General features: G+C 45.6%; 1 protein-coding gene across 1 annotated transcript in view; it reads left to right on the top strand.

Moving 5' to 3' along the window:
- Window positions 1-1102: 1102 nt before the first annotated feature.
- ITGA2 (integrin subunit alpha 2) overlaps window positions 1103-19687 on the top strand; it is a 105525-nt gene continuing 86940 nt past the window's right edge. Inside the window, exon 1 of the mRNA XM_054032893.1 lies at window positions 1103-1288. Within this exon, the coding sequence (XP_053888868.1) occupies window positions 1243-1288 (46 nt within the window). The 5' untranslated portion in view covers window positions 1103-1242. The remainder of the gene's footprint in view (window positions 1289-19687) is intronic.

The following is a 19687-nucleotide window of genomic DNA, read 5'->3' as shown; positions in this document are numbered from 1 at the left end:
GCAGGTTAGTGTGCGGTAGAGGGACAGGTTAGTGGGTTATGGTGTGTTTTGAAGGGCAAGTTAGTGTGTCATGGGGGACAGGTTGGTGGGGTTTGAAGGGGCAAGTTAGTGTGTGGTTGGGGGACAGGTTAGTAGAGTGTATTTGGAGGGGCAGTTTAGTCTGTGGTTAGACAGGTTAGTGGGGTGGGCTGTTTGGAGTGACAGCTTAGTCTGTGGTTGGGGGCAGGTTAGTGGGTCGGGGTGTGTTTGAAGGGACAGGCTAGTGTGTGGATGGGGGACAGGTTAGTGGGTCGGGGTGTGTTTGGAGGGGCAGATTAATGTGTAGTGAAGGGCAGGTTAGTGGGCTGGAGTGTTTGGAGGGGCAAGTTAGTGTGTGGTTGGCAGGACAGGTTAGTGGGGTGGGGTGTGATTGGAGGGGCAGGTTAGTGTGTGGTTGGCGGGACAGGTTAGTGGGGTGGGGTGTTTGGAGTGACAGGTTAGTGGGTGGTTGGGGGGCAGGTTATTGGTTTTGGGTGCATTTGGAGGGGCAGGTTAGTGTGTTAGGGGACAGATTAGCGGGTTGGGGTGTGTTTGGAGGGGAGGTTAGTGGAGTGAATTGGAGTGTGTTTGGAAGGGCAGTTTAGTATGTGGTGGAGGGACATGTTAGTGGGTTGGGGTGTGTTTGGAGGTGCAGGCTAGTGTGTGGTGAGGGGACAGTTTATTGGATTGGGGTTTTTGTAAGGGCAGGTGTGTGGCTGGGGGAACGTTAGTGGGGTGGGGTATTTGGAGGGGCAAGTTAGTGTGTGGTGGGGGGGAAGTTAGTGGGGTAGGGTGTTTGGAGGGCCAGTTAGTGTGTGGTGGGGGGCAGGTTATTGGTGATGGATGTGTTCGGACGGGCAGGTTTGTGTGGTTGGAGGGCAGGTTAGTGCTGAGGGGTGTGTTTGGAGGGCAGGTTAGTGAGGTGGGGAGGTTGGTGAGGGGCGGACAGTACTATGAGGGGGATGGTGCCCGCTTCCAGAGAGCGGGTGTTTGCCCCTGGCTCCGGGGCGGGCTGGGGGCGGAGCAGCAGAGCAATGTGACCCAAATTCGCTCCCAGCGCAGCTCAACTTCTCTCTCCTCCTCCAGCAGCTGTGCTGCTCGGGTCACCGTGCAGCCGCACTGCCAAGCACCTTGCAGCGCTCGGAGCCGGCACAGCTCCCGGATCTGAGTACTTGACCCTTCCCTGAGCGCTGCTCCCCGGCGGGACCCCGCTGTGCAGGAATCATGGAGCCCGGCAGCATGTGGCTCTCTCTGCTCCTCCTCAGCCAAGGTAGGTTTCCCTACGGGTTTGCTAGAGATGGGGCGGGGCGGGGGGATCCGGGTCCTACTGAGCAGAGGGTCTCTGTTAACCTCATAAAGAGCATTGCCTGCTGCTGAGAATGGAGCTGGACACTGCACCTTGCGGCGCCTGGAGCCCCGCGACCATCTCCAATCCAAAGGGGGCAGCCTGGCGTGGGACAGAATTGCTTCCTCTAGATGAACTTCCAAGAAACCCCACGTGGCCGTGCACGGTGCTGCTGTGCCAAACCCTACTCAGTGCACACACAGAAGGTGCAGAGCAGGGTGGGTGTGGGAAGGGATTTCAGACTAACTTCCGCCTGCTGCACAAAACTAGCCCCTGGTGAGTAGTACCTGGAAAGGTGCTGAAATACTGACCCTATCCAGCAGCAGTTTTATTCCACCAATGAAATTATGAAATCTTCCCACTTCCAGTCTTGCCCCCTCCACCCTCCAAAGAAGCTCGAATGTACTGTGAGCTCTCCCTTAATCGCGTTCATTTGGCTGCCCTCTGAGAATAAAATGTTGTGGCGACTGTATTTAGAGAGGGGACAACACAAGGAGTCTCCTAATCAAGGCTGGTAAATATTTAAGAAGGAGGAACTGTCCATTCCTTCAGCCTCTTCTTTATATACTACCCTAAGTGACTGAAAACTAGTTTATACACTACTGGTAAAATATATCCATGTTATTCTTGCCTTTTGCAAGTGCCACAAATCTATATTTTTCAAGTTATCAGATGAAATCCTGGACAAGCTGATTAGCATCCAATTTAATTTGCACTACAGGGGGTTGTGACTAATTTTCTGCATAAATTTACACATTTTAAATGGGAGCATGATGTTCTTTATTATGAATTCTGTTCTTAAATTCTTTAAATCCCTCTAACTTTGCCTCCACCCTCTGGGCCTCTGTCCATAGGAAATTTTAACATCCTCCTCCTATTCTTGGATGACTGAGTGACCATTATGTATATTTTCCTGGGAACTATAAGCCATTACATTCACTTTTCATAAAATTCCTCCCAAACACTTTAAGTTTAAATATTACTGTATGCTTTCCTGTATCTTTAATTGGCAAGTCTACTGAAGAAGAGCCACAGAAACTGAGTTTTTACCTGTGAGGTGTCCCAACTTGTTCTTTCAGTAACTATGGGAAACGTGGTGGAATGTGTGGCTGGAGGGTATGAAATCAGAAACAAAAATGTTAACCTGTGGTGAGATTTACGGTATACAACCAACCCTGTAATATTATAATGAGAAAACTTCTTAAAGCATCAAAGTGTGAAACGCCCACTCTGCATTTTTGTCTAATCCAGCCTTTATCTCCTGGTCACAGTGACTGCATACCAGGGGGATAAATATGTCCACTAATTCACGGTGTAAAAGATCTGGGACTAGGGACATTCTGAAGAATGGTGTTTAAGGGGGTGGATAGGAACTAATTACGCGAGCAGGTTTCCCCTGACAATAAGAGTTGTATGTAAGGGGATGTATCAAGGTGTATATTAATTTATTCACATTGCCTAAACAAAGTATTAATTCTTATGGTTCATATCTGCTGTAATTTCGTTTGAGATTTATCCTGAGAACTAAAAACTCCTGTAACTGCTGAACTGCTAAAACGCTTTTTTAGGGTCTCTTCTTGCTCCAATTGAGCTCAATAGCAAAACTCCCACTGACTGAGATAGAATTCTCTCTTGGCTTTAGTGATGTAAGGCCAAAGACCCATATTCTTCTCTCAGTAAAACTGATGTAAATCCAGAATAATTTCATTGTCTTTAAGGGAGTTGCTCTCAGTTTACATTGGTATAGCTGAGAGACAAGGTGGGTGAGGTAATATCTTTTAGTAGTAGACCAACTTTTGTTGGTGAAAGACTAGCTTTTTAGCTACACAGCTGACAGAAGAATAGGGCAGTTAAGCCCCTGTTTCTGCAAACATTAACTTCTCATATTTGAATAGTCCCATTGAAATCAATAACTTTACTCTTATGAGCAGCCCTAAGCCTGTATATAAATGCTTGTGGAATTGGGTCTAACAGACTGGGGGGCAGGTTACTGAAGGGCTGTATGTTTGGGAGTTAATATGGGGTGGTGAAAGACCCTCTAGTAGGGTGGGCTCATTTTTTTGGAGGGAAGAATGGAGGAATCATTACAATGCCTGTTGCATTCAATCCATCAGATGTCTCCAATGGATCATACCATAAATGGGCTGGAAAACACTCCCAGTGAATGTACAGTGTTTGGTTTGGGCTTGATTATGTATATATTTTTAATTTCCACATTATCAATGCCATCTCTTCTAGAACACGAGGGCTCTTGCTTTGTTGCAAACTAAGCAGTAATATGAAGGTTGTGCTTATTGTGGGTTGTTAATAGTGCCTTCTTTTATGTTTGGAAACTGCTTAGCATATTGTGGGTGCTGTAGACATAAATAATACTTATGTAAAACCATCCCTTTTGATATTATATTATTGTATTCCAATTTACCACCTTGATTATACTTTACCAAAATAATTATATTTGGTCGACAGTAGCAGATTGTTTGTTTTTTAGCTTATTAGAAATGAATAATTTATTATAGGAAGAGCTGGTAGTATTGCATATTATTAAGGTTGCCTGACACTTTCCATTATAAGACTCTGGTTTTGGTTACCTATAACTTTGCCAAACTTTAACTGTTTGGGTTGAAATTTTCCATGCTGGATCTGCCTCAGGCTGAAGTTCTTGGGAAAGTTCAGGCAAAATAGTTCAGCTGTTTCTGAGAACGAGGCTATTAAAAATATGTTCTTTTGCCTATGTTAAAAATAATCTGGAGACCTTTTCTTTGAACAAGTATAGTGTGCCCAATACTTGGAAGCAGGGACTTGAAATTTGGCAGGGAGTGGCCTTTGTGTGAGTGCTGGGCTTTTTGCTGTACCTGTCAAAATCTGCCCAAATGTGGCCAGGTTAGAAACCTCTGAAAAGTCATGATTCATGCATACTCAGTAGAGACTTAGATTTTAGCAGCCAAATTTCCTGAAGATTGTGTCATCACTGACCATATTCCAGCCCAGGGCCCAGCAGGCTTTACAGCTGCAGCAACTGCAGGGAGCTTTCCCTGGGTCACAGCAGCTGTGCTTGTGGCAAGTTTGGGCACCTGAACTGAGAGCAGGGGAACTGTCTCCTGCAATCTCAATGATCCCCCCCCACCTTGCCGCCGCCAGCTGGGCCCAGGCAGCATGGAGGAGGAAGCTGCCTTATTTGAATGGATATGAGATAAGAGATGGACCAGAAGGGGGCTATGAGGAGTAGATGACTGGAGGTCAGTGAGGGAGAGACAGATCAGATGAGGATCCATCCAAGAGGTGGAAACTGGGCAAGGAGACTTGTTACAAGGAATTGTGGGATTGGGAGGGAATTGTGAATGGCTGAGGAAGGAGCCTGGGACAGGAAGTGGTGGTGGGGGAGATTGGGACAGGAACGAGAGTAGGATTGGCTGGCCAATGAGACTGGGACTAGGATGAGATGCCTGAAGGGTAGGTGAGAAAAATGGCACCAGGATGAGGGGCCAAATGCGGGGAAGAGACCAGACTGGGAGAAGGACAGGTTGGAAGAGAGGGGTCAGAAGAGTCTGCTCACTAGAGCACATGCCTCTCCAGAGCCTGGAATGAAACCCAAGCTTTCTGGGTCTCACCATTCTTCTGGCGTCAGCAAATATCTGTGAAACCCACTGGCAAAGTGTCCTATCCCCTTGTAGGGGGATTTTGTAGCAAAAAAAACTGTCTCATTTGTTGCAAAAGTTGGAAGGTGTGTACCTATTTTGGTTGCTGGGAGATGGTAGCCTAAGCCCGCCCATAATTAAAAGGCCCTTCCCCTTATCTGAGTGCCTATTTGATACTGGGCAAGTCAATTAAACAAAACTCTTCATAGTTTGCCAGTGATTGTGTGTTCTTCATTTTATGGGTGCCTAACTTGAAACTATGCAGTCTAATTTGCAGAAGTGCTGAGCAATCACAGCAGCATCTGAACTCAATGGGAGCTATGCTTTGAATATATAAAGTGCTATATAATACTATATACTCTGAAAAATCAGGTTCTATACATCTCAAATTGGGCAACCAAAATTAGTGGATACTTCTGACCTTTATTTCTGTGTGCCTCAGTTCCCCATCTGTAGAATGGGGATAATAAAAGCCCCTCACCTCATAAGGATGTTGTGAAAATAAATTCATTAGTATTTGTGAATCACCCAATACTATTGTGCTGAGCATCATAGTTTAACCCATGAAGAAATTAATATTTTTTTTTGTTTTCAGAGTCTGGTTTGAATAGTGTGCAGTAAACAAGGCACAGGGCTACACACTGAATAATGGAGAGAAAACAAAATATTTAGTGAACACTGTCCAGAGGCGGATTACACTTTTGTGAGGCCCTGGGCCAGAGGAAGTGGGGGCCCCTCCCCACCCTTTCGGCCTGCAGTCCCCCCCCCTTTCTTCCCCTGGTACTCCTACTGGGGAAATGGGGTCAGGGTGCAGGGGCTTCCCCTACCCCGCCTCCCCCCCACACACCTGGCACTCCTACCAGGAAGCAGGGTTGGGGAGCAGGAGCAGGGCAAGCCCCCACGCCCTGATCCCACTCCCCAGTAGGAGTGCGGAGCAGGTTGGAGCTTGGGGGCACCCATTTTTTCTGGGTCCCCCCAGTTGGCTGGGACTCCTGGGCACAGGCCCTGTTGGCCCACTGGCTAATCTGCCACTGTCTGTTCTGTGCATGGAACGTGGCATGGAATGGGGTCCTATGGAAAAATGTCCTGTGGAAAAATGTGATCGTGTAATTAAATATTGTATCAAAATGCATGTGCACAAAGTGGCCAAACTAAGGTTGCACAGACAACCTTAATTCAGGCATTTCTTAACTTTGGAATATGTGATTTTGTAAACCTAATAGGATTTCTTAGCATAGTTTTGTGTATGTAATGTTAACTAGAATGGGCCAAAGGTAGAATTGTTTGTGTAAATGCCTCCCATTCCAAACTTGGAGGGTTGGATTATTAAAATGGGAGTCTGATCTGAACCTTTGTGAAACCAGAGTCACTACTGATTTTACCTGTCTCTGATTCTTAAAATTTTTTGTCTGTTAGTAAAAGCAATATTACAAATCGTTTCTTATGAGCTTTTATTTTTACAATATTATACATTTAAGTAGGGCTTATTTCACAATGATCTACAGAAGACCTATATTTTACAAAATATATTTATAACATTTGTAAAATATAAAGTAAAACTTTGTAGAATGTACACAATGAATTATTCATAATTCTAAACAAATTAACAATGTTTATTTCTACATAACTTGGACACTAAATGTGGAATGCACTGACTTACTCTTTAGACTTAATGGTATGTTGTACTAGAAGTATCTGGTTGTGGTACAGTTTTCAAACACTAATTTGCTTTTTAAGTATTGAGAAGTCTTGGTATTTAATAAAAGCAGTACACTAAATAGTCGGATATTCCTTATAGTCTTACTGTGTTTCCTGGCCACTACTCAATATCCATATATTTTTTCATTGTCAGTTGTTTTAAATGAAAGAAAATATTTTTTTTCACATGAATAGGTGTTTGTGAGAGCTAAGATGTAAACCTGCTCATGCATTTGATGAATATGCAAACAATTAAATGGGTATAAAATACTGAACTTTTTGGAATATATTTTTAAAAGAGTAAACCAAGCTATTAGCACTGGTAGAAGTTCTGAACATTCACAATCCAGTGTTGTCATTTTCATTTAAAGGTTTCCTTTGTTAGACTTTGGGCAGGCCTGTTCCCATTTCCATGGTTACCATGTCAAAATGCAGACAGGACACAAGCTGGATTCTGATCAGAATGGTTCATGCAGTTGCATACCAACACATGCTGTCTGGTTGTTTTAGGACATTTTCACCAGCAGTTTTAAAGTTTCTTCACAAAGTGATCACTAGCCCCATGTTGCCTACTTGTTTTAGGATTTCAGGCCTGGTAAAGTGAGAGAAATAATGAGCAAGATAAACTTGTTTTAGTGTAACTATAACTAGCTGTGGGTTCCCATTCAAATGAGTCAAGAACACTGGAGAATCTACTCCATCTTATTTCTACAAAAAGCATAACAGAGAAGGATCTTTATTTACAAGCCTTAAAGGTAAGGAGTGGCACTTGACTGTATTAAATAATTGTTTGAACATGCCTCTTTGTGTAGAACACTTACTCATGACATTGGAGAAAAGGAATTAAGTGAAAATTAATGTGAACAAATAACATCCTGCTACACTGGATGAATGGCAGTCTGTCTATATTTTCTGTATATACACATCACTTTAAAGCTATATGATGTAACATTCTACCCACTCTTATTTTTTGAGGTGATGAATTTTCACAACACCCAGTAAAGCCAGTGGAAGCTGTGTATGCTCAGTCTCTCTGAAAAATCAGGCCAGAAGTTCTGTCGATAAGTTTTAAAATGATTTAAGTATTATTAGAGTATTGTTATCCTGGATAGAGGACTTAGTCTTCCCAGCAATAGAAAATATTATTCAGAAGCTGGATTTGTTTTGATTTTCCCCTCTAGAGCTATACTCTTTTAATAAGGAAGCAAATTCTGGGTAAAAAGTAACTCTTAAAAGGGGAACTACAGTACTTAGGCAAAGAAATAAGATGAAATTTAAACAGATGAACTTTTTGAGTGCTATAATGGAACACTCAGCGTATAACACAATGGCATCTGTATAATTTATATAGATTAATGTCTTATATTCTTTTGTCCCATTCAAATCAATGGACAACCACCTTAGTGGGATTCTCTTGCCATTTCTCTGCCTCATTTTGTCCTTTTATTTGTCTTTCCCAGTTCAGCACTCTTTATTCCTTAAGAAAGAAATGTCCTGTATTAAATAAACCACCCCATGTCCCTGGTTTTGGGACTGATGTTTTCCAACTGACAATAGACAATAAAGAATTGTCCTTGATAAGCACCAGTTGCCCCCGGAGGCTGTATTTCCTGATGGTGTGAAAAGGGCTGCACAGCCACTCCTGGAAGTTGGGACTCAGAGGATGGTTACATGTATTTGCTCATTTTCCCCAAGGGATTTCATCTTTGGGGATGGGGATATGACAAGGTTCCACTGAACCCTCCTACCATCTACTATGTATGTGTCACCAGCAGGGGATGTAATACAGCCATTTATGTTGGGATGTTCATTATGCTGATGACACAAAATTCTGGAAATGGAGACAGGACAATTTTCACCAGTGGAGCATCTGGCCCCATGACTCTTTTTTGGTTAACCCATTATAGACTGTCTGGTTAATCAGCATTTTAATTTGAATGAGAAAGAGTAGACATAAAATTCTGTTGGAGCAGGTTTAAGCATAATATGTTATCAGTCATTGTGTAGTATTGTAATAAGAAGTTACAAAATAACATTGTAGTAGAAGATATATATGAGTTACAGAGAAATTGGGAAATGTTCCCTTGCATGTATCAAGGTGCCTGCAGTTTCAATTTCAAGACCAGCAAAATAGTAATATTTAACAAAGGAAATTGCACAATAGCCTTAACATTTTATTGTCGGGTGTTTTTTGTAAAGCTAGCTCACACCTATTCATGCTCTTATCTGTAAACGGTTTTAAGATACGGTACTATGAGCAATGTTTCAATTCACTCAACAAAGGGGTGGCATAGTAAGGTACTTTTGAGCATCATTATTAAATTGCCATTTTGTGCAGTGTTCCCAAGTACATATTAGAGGTGCGATGTAGAGCTAAAATATATATTTTAGATAAAATATTCAGATTTGGTTGAAATTTGGAACACTAAAATAACCATTCAAAATTTAAAATAAAATTGCTCAACTAGCTAGATAAGTTGTCTAAATGTGCCCACTGGGGTAGAGTGTAGATATGTTTGATATTTAGATATGCCTGAAATTTGAATAGATGAAATTCAGATCAGCAAAAATAAGTCAAAATGAAATACTGTAAACATACTGTGACATTTTATCTAACCAAAATTCTGACTCCTTGCCCAGCTTTATTGTTAAGAAACAATAAACAACAAATTGAGAGCAAAAACAGTAACATTGCTAGTGTCCTTTTATATTCTTGCTAGTGATAGGTACTCTTTTGAGTCTGTGTCTGAAATTCCTTCTATTTCACTCTCTCTACACTGGTATCCATCACTGTGAGATGTGACAGAGGGCAGCTCACCATACTGGAGTTGCCCTCTAAAGTTATATATCCTGACAGTCATTGTGAAACTGTTTCTATCGGAAGTTGATTACAGAAATGATTGCAATGGAGTTTGCACTTCTAAAGACAAACAGAGGATGATCTGGTCTCTTGGCAGCAAATATGTACCCAGAAAACACTTGTTAAGTGTCAGTGACACAAAAAAAGGTACAATGGCACTATTTTACAAACAAAGAACTTCTTTACAAAGCTGTGGCTGGAATTAGGGTGCCACCTGGCCATAGACATCTGGACATACCAGAATTGTATGTATATGTTTAACAGTACATTAAGTCTCTTTCAAATCTGATGCATATGAAATTCTCTAGAAACTGCCCTTTCTAGATACAGTCTTACTCTGTGTTTCATACAGCATTCTGGATTAAATGAACAGAGATGTTGTATTGACTTGAATTGGTGGGGAGGAAGGTAGAGAATTGTTTTACTGATTTTTGTTATTACTTATAGGGTTGCCAACTTTCTACTCGCACAAAACTAAGCACTCTTGCCCTGCCCCCTGCCCCGCCCCTCCTCCGAGGCACCACCCATGCCGTGCCACTTCTCTGAGGCCCTGCCCCCTGCTCAATCCATGCCCCCTCCCTTCGTCGCTCACTCTCCCTCACTCACTCATTTTCACAAGGCTGGCTCAGGGGGCTGGGGTGCAGGAGCTCTGGGGTGGGGCCAGAAATGAGGAGTCCAGAGTGCAGGAGGGGGCTCTGGGCTGAGGCAGTGGGTTGGGATGTGAGAGGAGGTGAGGGCTCCAGCTGGGGGTGAGGGCTCTGGGCTGGGACCAGGGATGAGGGGTTTGGGGTGCAGGTGGGGGCTCTGGGCTGGGGGTGAGGAGTTCGAAGGGCAGGAGGGGGAATCAGGGCTGGGGCAGGGGGTTGGTGGGTGAGGGTTCTGGCTGGGGGTGTGGGCTCTGGGGTGGGGATGGGGATGAGGGGTTTGGGATTCAGGAGGGTGCTTTGGGCTGGGATTGAGAGGTTCAGAGGGTGGGAGGGGGATTGGGGCAGGGGGTTGGGGCCCAGACAGGAGTCAGGGGGTGCAGGCTCCGGGCGGCGCTTACCTCAAGCAGCTCCTGGGAAACAGCGGCACGTCCCCCCTCCAGTTCCTATGCAGAAGTGTGGCCAGGCGGCTTTGCGCACTGCCCCATCCACAGGCGTCGCCCCTGCAGCTCCCATTGGCCATGGTTCCTGGCCAATGGGAGATGCAGGGCTGGGACTTGGGTGGGTGGGGCAGCGTGTGGAGCCCCCTGGCTGCCTCTATGCGTAGGAGCCGGAGGGGGAAAATGCCGGCTGCTTCTCGGGAACTGTGCGGTGTGGAGGCTAGCAGGGAGCCTGCCAGTGCCGTGCCGCCAACCGGACAGTCAACAGCCCAGTCAGCGCCGGGCTCCCTTTTCGACCGGGTGTTCCAGTAGAAAACCGAACATCTGGTCACCCTAATTACTGACAATGTTTACAACATAAAGCATTGTGCACTTATCCACTACTGTGCCCATTGGTTGAACTTTACTGTGCACTTTTTCATTAAAGTGTACTGGCACTTGCAGAATATATAGGAATAAAAGAGTCTTCTTAAAGGACACTTTATAAAGGATGTTTTAATTTCTAAGATCATTAGACAGGGACTGCTTCTTATTGATGTCTGGACAATGCCTAGCACATTGTTACTACTGGAAACAAAAGGTTAAATAATAGCTTTTTGGACTATTGTGCTGCATATGCTCATGGCTACTTTGGAGGTTTTCTCGTAACACTAAGTCTGAGGCTGCTGGTGACAAATCAGCCACTAACGCTGTTCTTGTCTCTCTGAGGACATAATCCCTTTGTTTGTGTGCAGCCCAAATAGCCAAACTCAATCCTGGCTAGTCCTATGGAAGCTGGGGCAAGGGGCAGGGCAGGGAAAGGAATCCTTTCCAAACTCTAGAGTGATAATAGAGCTGCTTTCCAGCCACTTTCTCACCGCACACCCACCACATTGCACAGTGTGAGGAATGGCTGGATGAATCTGCACGTTCATGTGTGCGTCAGCTCTTTTTCTAATCTAGGCCTGATCTACACTACAAAGTTTTGCTGGTAGCTGTGTCAACTAGGTGTGTGAAAAAATTGCACCCCCTAAATGGCATAGCTATCCTGGCAGAAGTGCTGGTGTAGATGCAACTAGGCTGATAGTAGTGTGCTTCTGTTAGCATAGCTAATATCGGTCACGGAGGTGGTGTAGTTATGCCAGCAGAACTTCTGACAGTGTATGCTGAGTCTCCACTAGGAAGGTCTGTTGGTATAGCTATACCAGCCAAGGCTCTATAGTGTAGACAAGCTTCTAGACCTTTACTGTGCTTTTCATCAGAGTATATGAGCACCCTTCAACCCCCATATAACAGTGTAGACAGAATCCCTTCAGAGCTACGTTCATGGATGTCAGACAGTTCCCACCTGCTGGGTGGGCTCCTGGTATCTTGCCAACTTGTGCAGCAATACCCACATCACTTTTCCCCCTCAAGTTCTAATGTAGGGTTCTAAAGTACAGGAATAAGTTGAAGGGAGGTAAGGGTTTTGGTCTGATGATCTATGTGTCCCTTGTGTTGCCTCAATCATGTTGCTCTTCCTATAGTAGGAGATATCACTAGTTAAAGGAAGGTTAGTAGACAGTATTAATTATAGAGATGGTGGTCAGAATACGCTGGAGTGAATGCCTCATGAGAAATCAATTTTTTATCACAGGGAAACAGATGAAGGGGGTTCTATTATTGTTTTTGGAGCTGGCAATTTAAATTATTGCATATTTTGAGGATGTGGGGCTTGTTAATGCTGCAGTTCTCTTAATCTGTCTGTGGTTCCACTTGGGAGAAACTAGGGTCACCTAAGGACTGGACTGAAGGCATTCTGTAGTTGTTCCAGGCTAAAGGAAGAGGAGAGCATTTCCAAGGCAGTTTAGTAAAATGCAATTTGTGTGGCATTCCATCAGAGTAATTTATTCCTACTTGAGTTAATGATAGACAGGATAGTGAAATCGAATGGATTTGAATACTTGCACTTTTTGTTATCAAAAACATGCAGGAAGCTGTCAATCTTTCAGGAACTACTGAAACATTGCAAGGGAATCTAGGGTTGCCAGTTGCCCGGACAAAGAGGGGACCTGACAGTGTCCAGTCACTGTGGGCAAGGGAGGTGGGGATAGGGTGGCCAGGTGCCCAGTTTTCAATTGGAAGGTCTGGTCGAAAAGGGGACCTGACAAAGTTTGGTCAGTTTTACTGATCAGACATGCAAAGTCCAATTACTGCGGGTGCGGGAGGCATGGAGGCACAGGATCATCACCCGCACCTGCCCCTACTCAGCCAGGGCTGCCTTCTACCTGCATTGGGCAGCTGCAGCTCCCAGCCCAGGCTCCAAAGGCGAGTCCCTCCCAATACAGGCAGGGGAGAGAGGAGAACAGCAGTGAGCAATGGGGGCAAGGGGAAAAGGAGCTAACGGGGTGGGGCCTCGGGGGGAAAAAAGGTCGGGGAGGTTCCGGCACTTATGCTGGAGTGTCCAGTTTTTAACTATTACAAAATTGGCAACCGTAGAATCAGCCCTTGTATGTATAATAAATTGTTGAGGTTTCTTAATTTCATATCTGTTTCTGGGATCAGAGTAGGAAGCTTATTAAATAGAAAATGTCAAGAGAAGGGCAAGTGATCTCTAGTAACTTGGAAAGCTGTGAATGAATTGAAATAAGTCTTCTAACTCAGGGTATGTCTACACTACGAGAGTAGTTCGATTGTACTTAAATCGAATATGTGGAATCGATATTACAAAGTTGAACGTGTGTATCCACACTAAGGACAGTAATTAAACTTTGTGAGTCCACGCTAACGGGGCAAGCGTCGACATTGGAAGCGGTGCACTGTGGGCAGCTATCCCACAGTTCCCGCAGTCCCTGCTGCCCATTGGAATTCTGGGTCGAGCCCCCAATGCCTGCTGGAGAAAAAAATTTGTCGAGGGTGGTTTTGGGTAACTGTCGTCATCCAACCGTCACTCCCACCCTCCTTCCCTGAAAGCGCCGGCGGGCAATCAGTTCGCACACTTTTCTGGTGAGTGACAGTGCGGATGCCACAGCACTGTGAGCATGGAGCCCACTGCGACCATCGCTGCAGTTATGGCCATTGTCAACACCTCGCACCTTATCATCCACCTTTTCCAAAGGCAGATGCTGAAAAATCGGGCGAGGAGGCTACGGCAGCGCGGTGAGGACATGAAGTCTGAGAGTGGCACAGACCTCTCACAAAGCACAGGACCCCACGCCGTGAACATCATGGTGGCAATGGGTCATGTTGATGCTGTGGAATGGCGATTCTGGGCCCGGGAAACAAGCACGGACTGGTGGGACCGCATAGTGCTGCAGGTCTGGGATGAATCACAGTGGCTGCGAAACTTTGGTATGCGGAAGGGAACTTTCCTGGAACTTTGTGAGTTGCTGTCCCCTGCCCTGAAGTGCAAGGACACCCGGATGCGTGCAGCTCTGACTGTCCAGAAGCGAGTGGCATAGCCCTCTGGAAGCTTGCAACGCCAGACAGCTACCGGTCAGTCGCGAATCACTTTGGCGTCGGCAAATCTACCGTGGGGGTTGCTGTGATGCAAGTAGCCAACGCAATCACTGAGCTACTGCTGTCAAAGGTAGTGACCCTTGGAAACGTCCAGGTCATCATAGATGGCTTTGCCGCGATGGGATTTCCAAATTGTGGTAGGGCTATAGATGGAACTCACATTCCTATCCTGGGACCGGACCACCAGGCCAGCCAGTACATTAACCGAAACGGCTACTTTTCAATGGTGCTGCAAGCACTGGTGGACCATAGGGGACGTTTTACAAACATCAACGTAAGATGGCCAGGCAAGGTTCATGACGCTTGTGTTTTCAGGAACTCTGGTCTGTTTAGACGGCTGCAGGAAGGTATTTACTTCCCAGACTAGAAAATAACTATTGGGGATGTGGAGATGCCTATAGTGATCCTCGGGGACCCAGCCTACCCACTAATGCCCTGGCTCATGAAGCCCTATACAGGCGCCCTGGACACTGAAAAAGAACTCTTCACCTACCGTCTGAGCAAGTGCAGAATGGTGGAGTGTGCTTTTGGACGTCTCAAGGGGAGATGGAGAAGCTTACTGACTCGCTCTGATCTCAGAGAAACCAATATCCCCATTGTTATTGCAGCTTGCTGTGTGCGCCACAATCTCTGTGAGAGCAAGGGGGGGAGACCTTTATGGCGGGGTGAGAGGTTGAGGCGAATAGCCTGGCTGCTGATTACGCCCAGCCAGATAGCTGTGCGATTAGAAGAGCCCAGCGGGACGCGCTGTGCATCCGGGAGGCTTTGAAAGCTAGGTTCCTCAGTGAGCAGGGGTAACCTGTGACTATTAAGTTTGTTTAAAGAGAAGCAGAACCTGCCCCTGTTTCTTTACCCACTTACTGTTGACTATCCTCTCCAGCTACATACCCCGTTCACCCCGTCCCCCCCTTCCAACACACATTTAAAAATAAAATAAATGGAACTTTGTTAATGAACACCGTTTTCTTTATTACGGATTTTGCGGTAAAGTGTTGAAACTGGGACGCAGACTGTGGTGGGGAGCGGGCGTAGTGATGGAAAGAACGCTTCTAAACTCGAGGAATGACAGGCTTCTGCTCCTAGAGAGGTCCGCAGTGGAGGACTGGTTGTTTCAACGGAGCCTGCCACCCCTCCTTTTCGGGACTCTGTGTGTGGGGGCTATGTGACTTTGTGGCGGGGGAGGACGGTTACAGGTCACCTGCTGCGTGCCTCTGTGATCCAGGATAAGGACTGCAGCATAAGATCTCTATCCGCCCTCCCCCACCACAAAGTCACATGCCCCCCCCCCCCCCCCCACAGAACATGAAAACCACCTCCCAGACTGACCAGGGTGCCTAGTGACTGCAATGTGTGTGTGACCTTCTGCTGAACCTGCCCCCGTGTCTGTACCCTGGTAAAGGTGACTGTCTTCTCCAATTACCAACCCTCTTCCCCCCCCTTCAAACACAATCTCCCCTAAAAGAACATGATGGAAACAGTAATTAACAGAAACGTATCTTTTATTAGCAACTACACAGTTAGGGGATGAAACTGGGACGGGGGCTTGGGTGAGGCGGGAAGGAAAGGACTTATCAAATTTTTGGGAATGAGAGCCTTCTGGTACTTGAGCAGTCTGCAGGGGTGGAGTGACTGTTTTCACGGCCCCTGCCGCCCCTCCTTCTTGGGAATTTGGGTGAGGGAGGTATGGGAGTTTGTGGTGGGGGAGGGCGGTTAGAGATAGACTGCAGCAGGGCTCTGTCCTCCTGCCTCCGGTCCTGCAGAACATCCACAAGGCGCCGGAGCATGTCCGTTTGCTCCCTCATTAGTCCAAGCAGCGTTTGAATCGCCTGCTGGTCTTCTGCCGCCACCTCTCCTCCCGTTCGCTGTGTACTCGCTGGTATTGCGACATGTTCTCCCTCCACTGGGTCTGCTGGGCCGCATCTGTTTGGGAGCAGCCCATAAGTTCTGAGAACATGTCGTCCCGTGTCCTTTTCTTTCTCCACCTAATCTGCGCCAGCCTCTGCGAGAGGGATGCCAGGGTAGGTCGGGAGACAGTCGCAGCTGTGGGATGGGAAAAAGGGAGTGAATTCCTCACAAAGATAATTTTTTGTGAACAATGAACATAGTCTTTCTCTGTGAACAAGACCATGCACAGCACCTATCACGTACGCACTCAGGACAAGGTCGAATTTTCGGCCTTCGCATTCAGTGCCTGGGGTCTTGCAGTGGAGATCAGACAAGCGGGACAGGACAGCGGAATTCGGGTAGCAGGCTGACATGGTAAGCCGTAGACTTTTGGCTGCTTAAAACTTAAATTAGAGAAGTGCCCTCCTATCACGTTCAAAGCAATGCTCCGATCGTTGGATAGTTCCTACTGCCGGCAATCCAGCAAGCACGAACTCTGCCCCTGTCCCACCCCATCACGGCTGTCCCCGGGAAAGATCCCTGTATGCTGCCCCTCTCCCGCCTCCACCGCATGGCGGTAAACCGCCGGTGACAGTTCTGTAAAGGAACAGGCAAGCAGTCCCAATAGTAACATTCCCCTAATTCTAAGCAGGTCACCATGAGCGACATAACTCTGCTGAGGATTTCTGAGACCGAGAAAGAACGCATGCTGCGTGAAAGCCAGCAAAAACCAGGGCCGTATGCCGCCATGCTCTTCAAGGCAATGATCCCAGAGTACTTGATGATAGCCTGGTGAGGAAAAGTGTCCTACTACGGAGGACACAATAAGGCCGCTCTCCCCAGGAACCTCATGCAAAGGCTTTCCAATTACCTCCAGGAGAGCTTCGAGGAGATGTCCCATGAGGATTTCAGCTCGATCCCCGGACATAGAGACCTTCTTTTCCAGTAGCTGCACTGCCAAGAACTAAAACGTTAAGCGCCTAGGGCAAACAAATCATGAAAAACCCATTCTTAATCTTCCTGTTCAAAATAAATGTTTACATGTTTAAAACACTTACCGACTGATCCTTCCCCTGATTCAGGGTCTGGGTTAACGCCTGGGGACGGTTGGTAGGGGATCTCTGTGAGGGTGATGAAGAGATCCTGGCTGTCTGGGAAATCAGTGTTGTAAGCGCTGTCGACTACCTCGTCCTCCTCCTCACCTTCCTCATCTTCCCCGTCCGCTAACATCTCCGAGGAAGCGGCCGTCGACAATATCCCATCCTCAGAGTCCACGGTCAGTGGTGGGGTAGTGGTGGCGGCCGCACCTAGAATGGAATGCAGTGCCTCGTAGAAACGGCATGTCTGGGGCTGGGATCTGGAGCGTCTGTTTGACTCTTTGGTCTTCTGGTACGCTTGTCTCAGCTCCTTGATTTTCACGCGGCACTGCGTTGCATCCCGGCTGTATCCTCTCTCTGTCATGGCTTTTGAGATCTTCTCGTAGATCTTTGCATTCCGTCTTTTCGATCGCAGCTCCAAAAGCATTGACTCATCACCCCACACAGCGATCAGATCCAAGACTTCCCGATCAGTCCATGCTGGGACCCTCTTTCTATTCAGAGATTGCACGGCCATCTCTGCTGGAGAGCTCTGCATCGTTGCCAGTGCTGCTGAGCTCGCCATGATGTCCAAACAGGAAATGAGATTCAAACTGCCCAGACAGGAAAAGGAATTCAAATTTTCCCGGGGCTTTTCCTGTGTGGCTGGTCAGAGCATCCGAGCTTGGACTGCTGTCCAGAGCGTCAACAGAGTGGTGCACTGTGGGATAGCTCCTGGAGCTATTAGCGTCGATTTCCATCCACACCTACCCTATTTCGACATGGCCATATCGAATTTAGCGCTACTCCCCTCGTCGGGGAGGAGTACAGAAATCGAATTTAAGAGATCTCTATGTCGAACTAAATAGCTTCGTTGTGTGGACGGGTGCAGGGTTAATTCGATTTAACACTGCTAAATTCGACATAACCTCCTAGTGTAGACCAGGCCTCAGTCAGCAATAGTGAGCTGGAAGAGTAAACTAGAAAGCATCTAGTAGGACTTTCCCAAACCTTGCCAACATTTGACTCACAATTCGTGCAGACGTGAGTATATTCTACACTCGTATAAAGTAAACGTCACTGCCAAAACATTGGATATTGCTCTTTACTCTGATAAACTGCTGTAACTCAGCAGCAGTTACTGTGACTGCTTCTGGGCGAGAATTTAGCCCTCTTTCAGCAGGAAGTCATACACTAAGCCAAAAATAACTCATTTTGTAGAACCACTGCTAGAGGAGTTGCAATTATTTTTGGTTTTGTTTTCGCCTGTAGTATCAGCACTGAAGTAAATAACCTGTGTTAATTATTAAATTGCTCCAGATGTTTTAGCCTATGTGAAGGAAACCTTGGCCCCAGATAGAAGAAAGTAGGACAAATCGTCTTTATTAAATGATGTTAACCGCAGGGAATAAGTCACATATGTTCAGACTAGCATAGATGAAATATGAATAAAACTGGAATTGAAGATTATAAGGGGGGAGGGATAGCTCAGTGCTTTGAGCATTGGCCTGCTAAACCCAGGGTTGTGAGTTCAATCTTTGAGGGGGCCACTTAGGGATCTGAGGCAAAAAATCAGTACTTGGTCCTGCTAGTGAAGGCAGGGGGCTGGACTTGATGACCTTTCAAGGTTCCTTCCAGGTCTATGAGATAGGTAATATATCTCCATATATATATATATATATAATACTCTAATTTAGTGCCATCTTTCTAAATATCTCTTGTCTAGTTAGTCTTCTCTCTTTCAGAATCTCTGTTGGAAGTATACATTGATTTAATTTAAAAGGATGTTCTCAATTTAAAATCTAGTAAATTCAAAACATGAGTTAAAAGTAGTCATAAAAAAGAGAGGTTCTATACCTGCCTTAGAGTTCCCTGAGAATATTGGTAGGTATTCAGCCACATTTTCCTATTTTAATTTTTTTTAATTCTTCCCTATCAAGTGCTGTTAAATACACAAAGTAAACATACAGGGAAAAAATAGAAATATTTTTCTCTAATCTCTTTCAGTTATAGTAACCTTAAGTTATACCAATGGTAGGGAAAACATTTTCAATCAGAATGGTAATTATAAGCAAAGTCCTATTATCTCTCTGCAATAAAACAGTCAACACAGTATTCTCTATATTAGTTAATTTGACGTGCAATTAACGTTCTGCTGCTGCTATGTTTTTATTTTTCAATGCGCTACAAAATTTATTATGGAAAATGCAGAACTGTGTTGTACAAGTTGTGGAGAAGCTGGAGGTTGGAAGATCGAGCGAGAACAATTCAGGTGTTTGGTATTTAAGAAGGGGAGGTGATTTGGAATTGTGTTAAAAACACATTACCCAGATGTCACAGCTGATCAATTTAGTAAAAACATAGTTAAGAATGTTGACATTTAAACTGCCATAGTTAGTTTCAAACTTAACACCCTTTGTGATTGGGGAAGTTCATAGTTCTTTTAGAGCTACTGTTGCAGGCTGTTTAAAACTCAGGTGGACATCACTGCATTGATCTGTGTTTTTGGAAGATCATCTTCACAATCACAAGGGGTAAAAACATTTTTTTGAATGGAAGCTTAGATTCCGGAACACAGTTTTGAGGCTAGAGGTGGATTCTGTGGTTCCT

The sequence above is a fragment of the Malaclemys terrapin genome, chromosome 6 (genome assembly GCF_027887155.1).
Source record: "Malaclemys terrapin pileata isolate rMalTer1 chromosome 6, rMalTer1.hap1, whole genome shotgun sequence".
Lineage (NCBI taxonomy): Eukaryota > Metazoa > Chordata > Testudines > Emydidae > Malaclemys > Malaclemys terrapin.
Note: the sequence above shows the minus strand (reverse complement) of the source record. Positions and strands in the feature narration are given on the sequence as shown.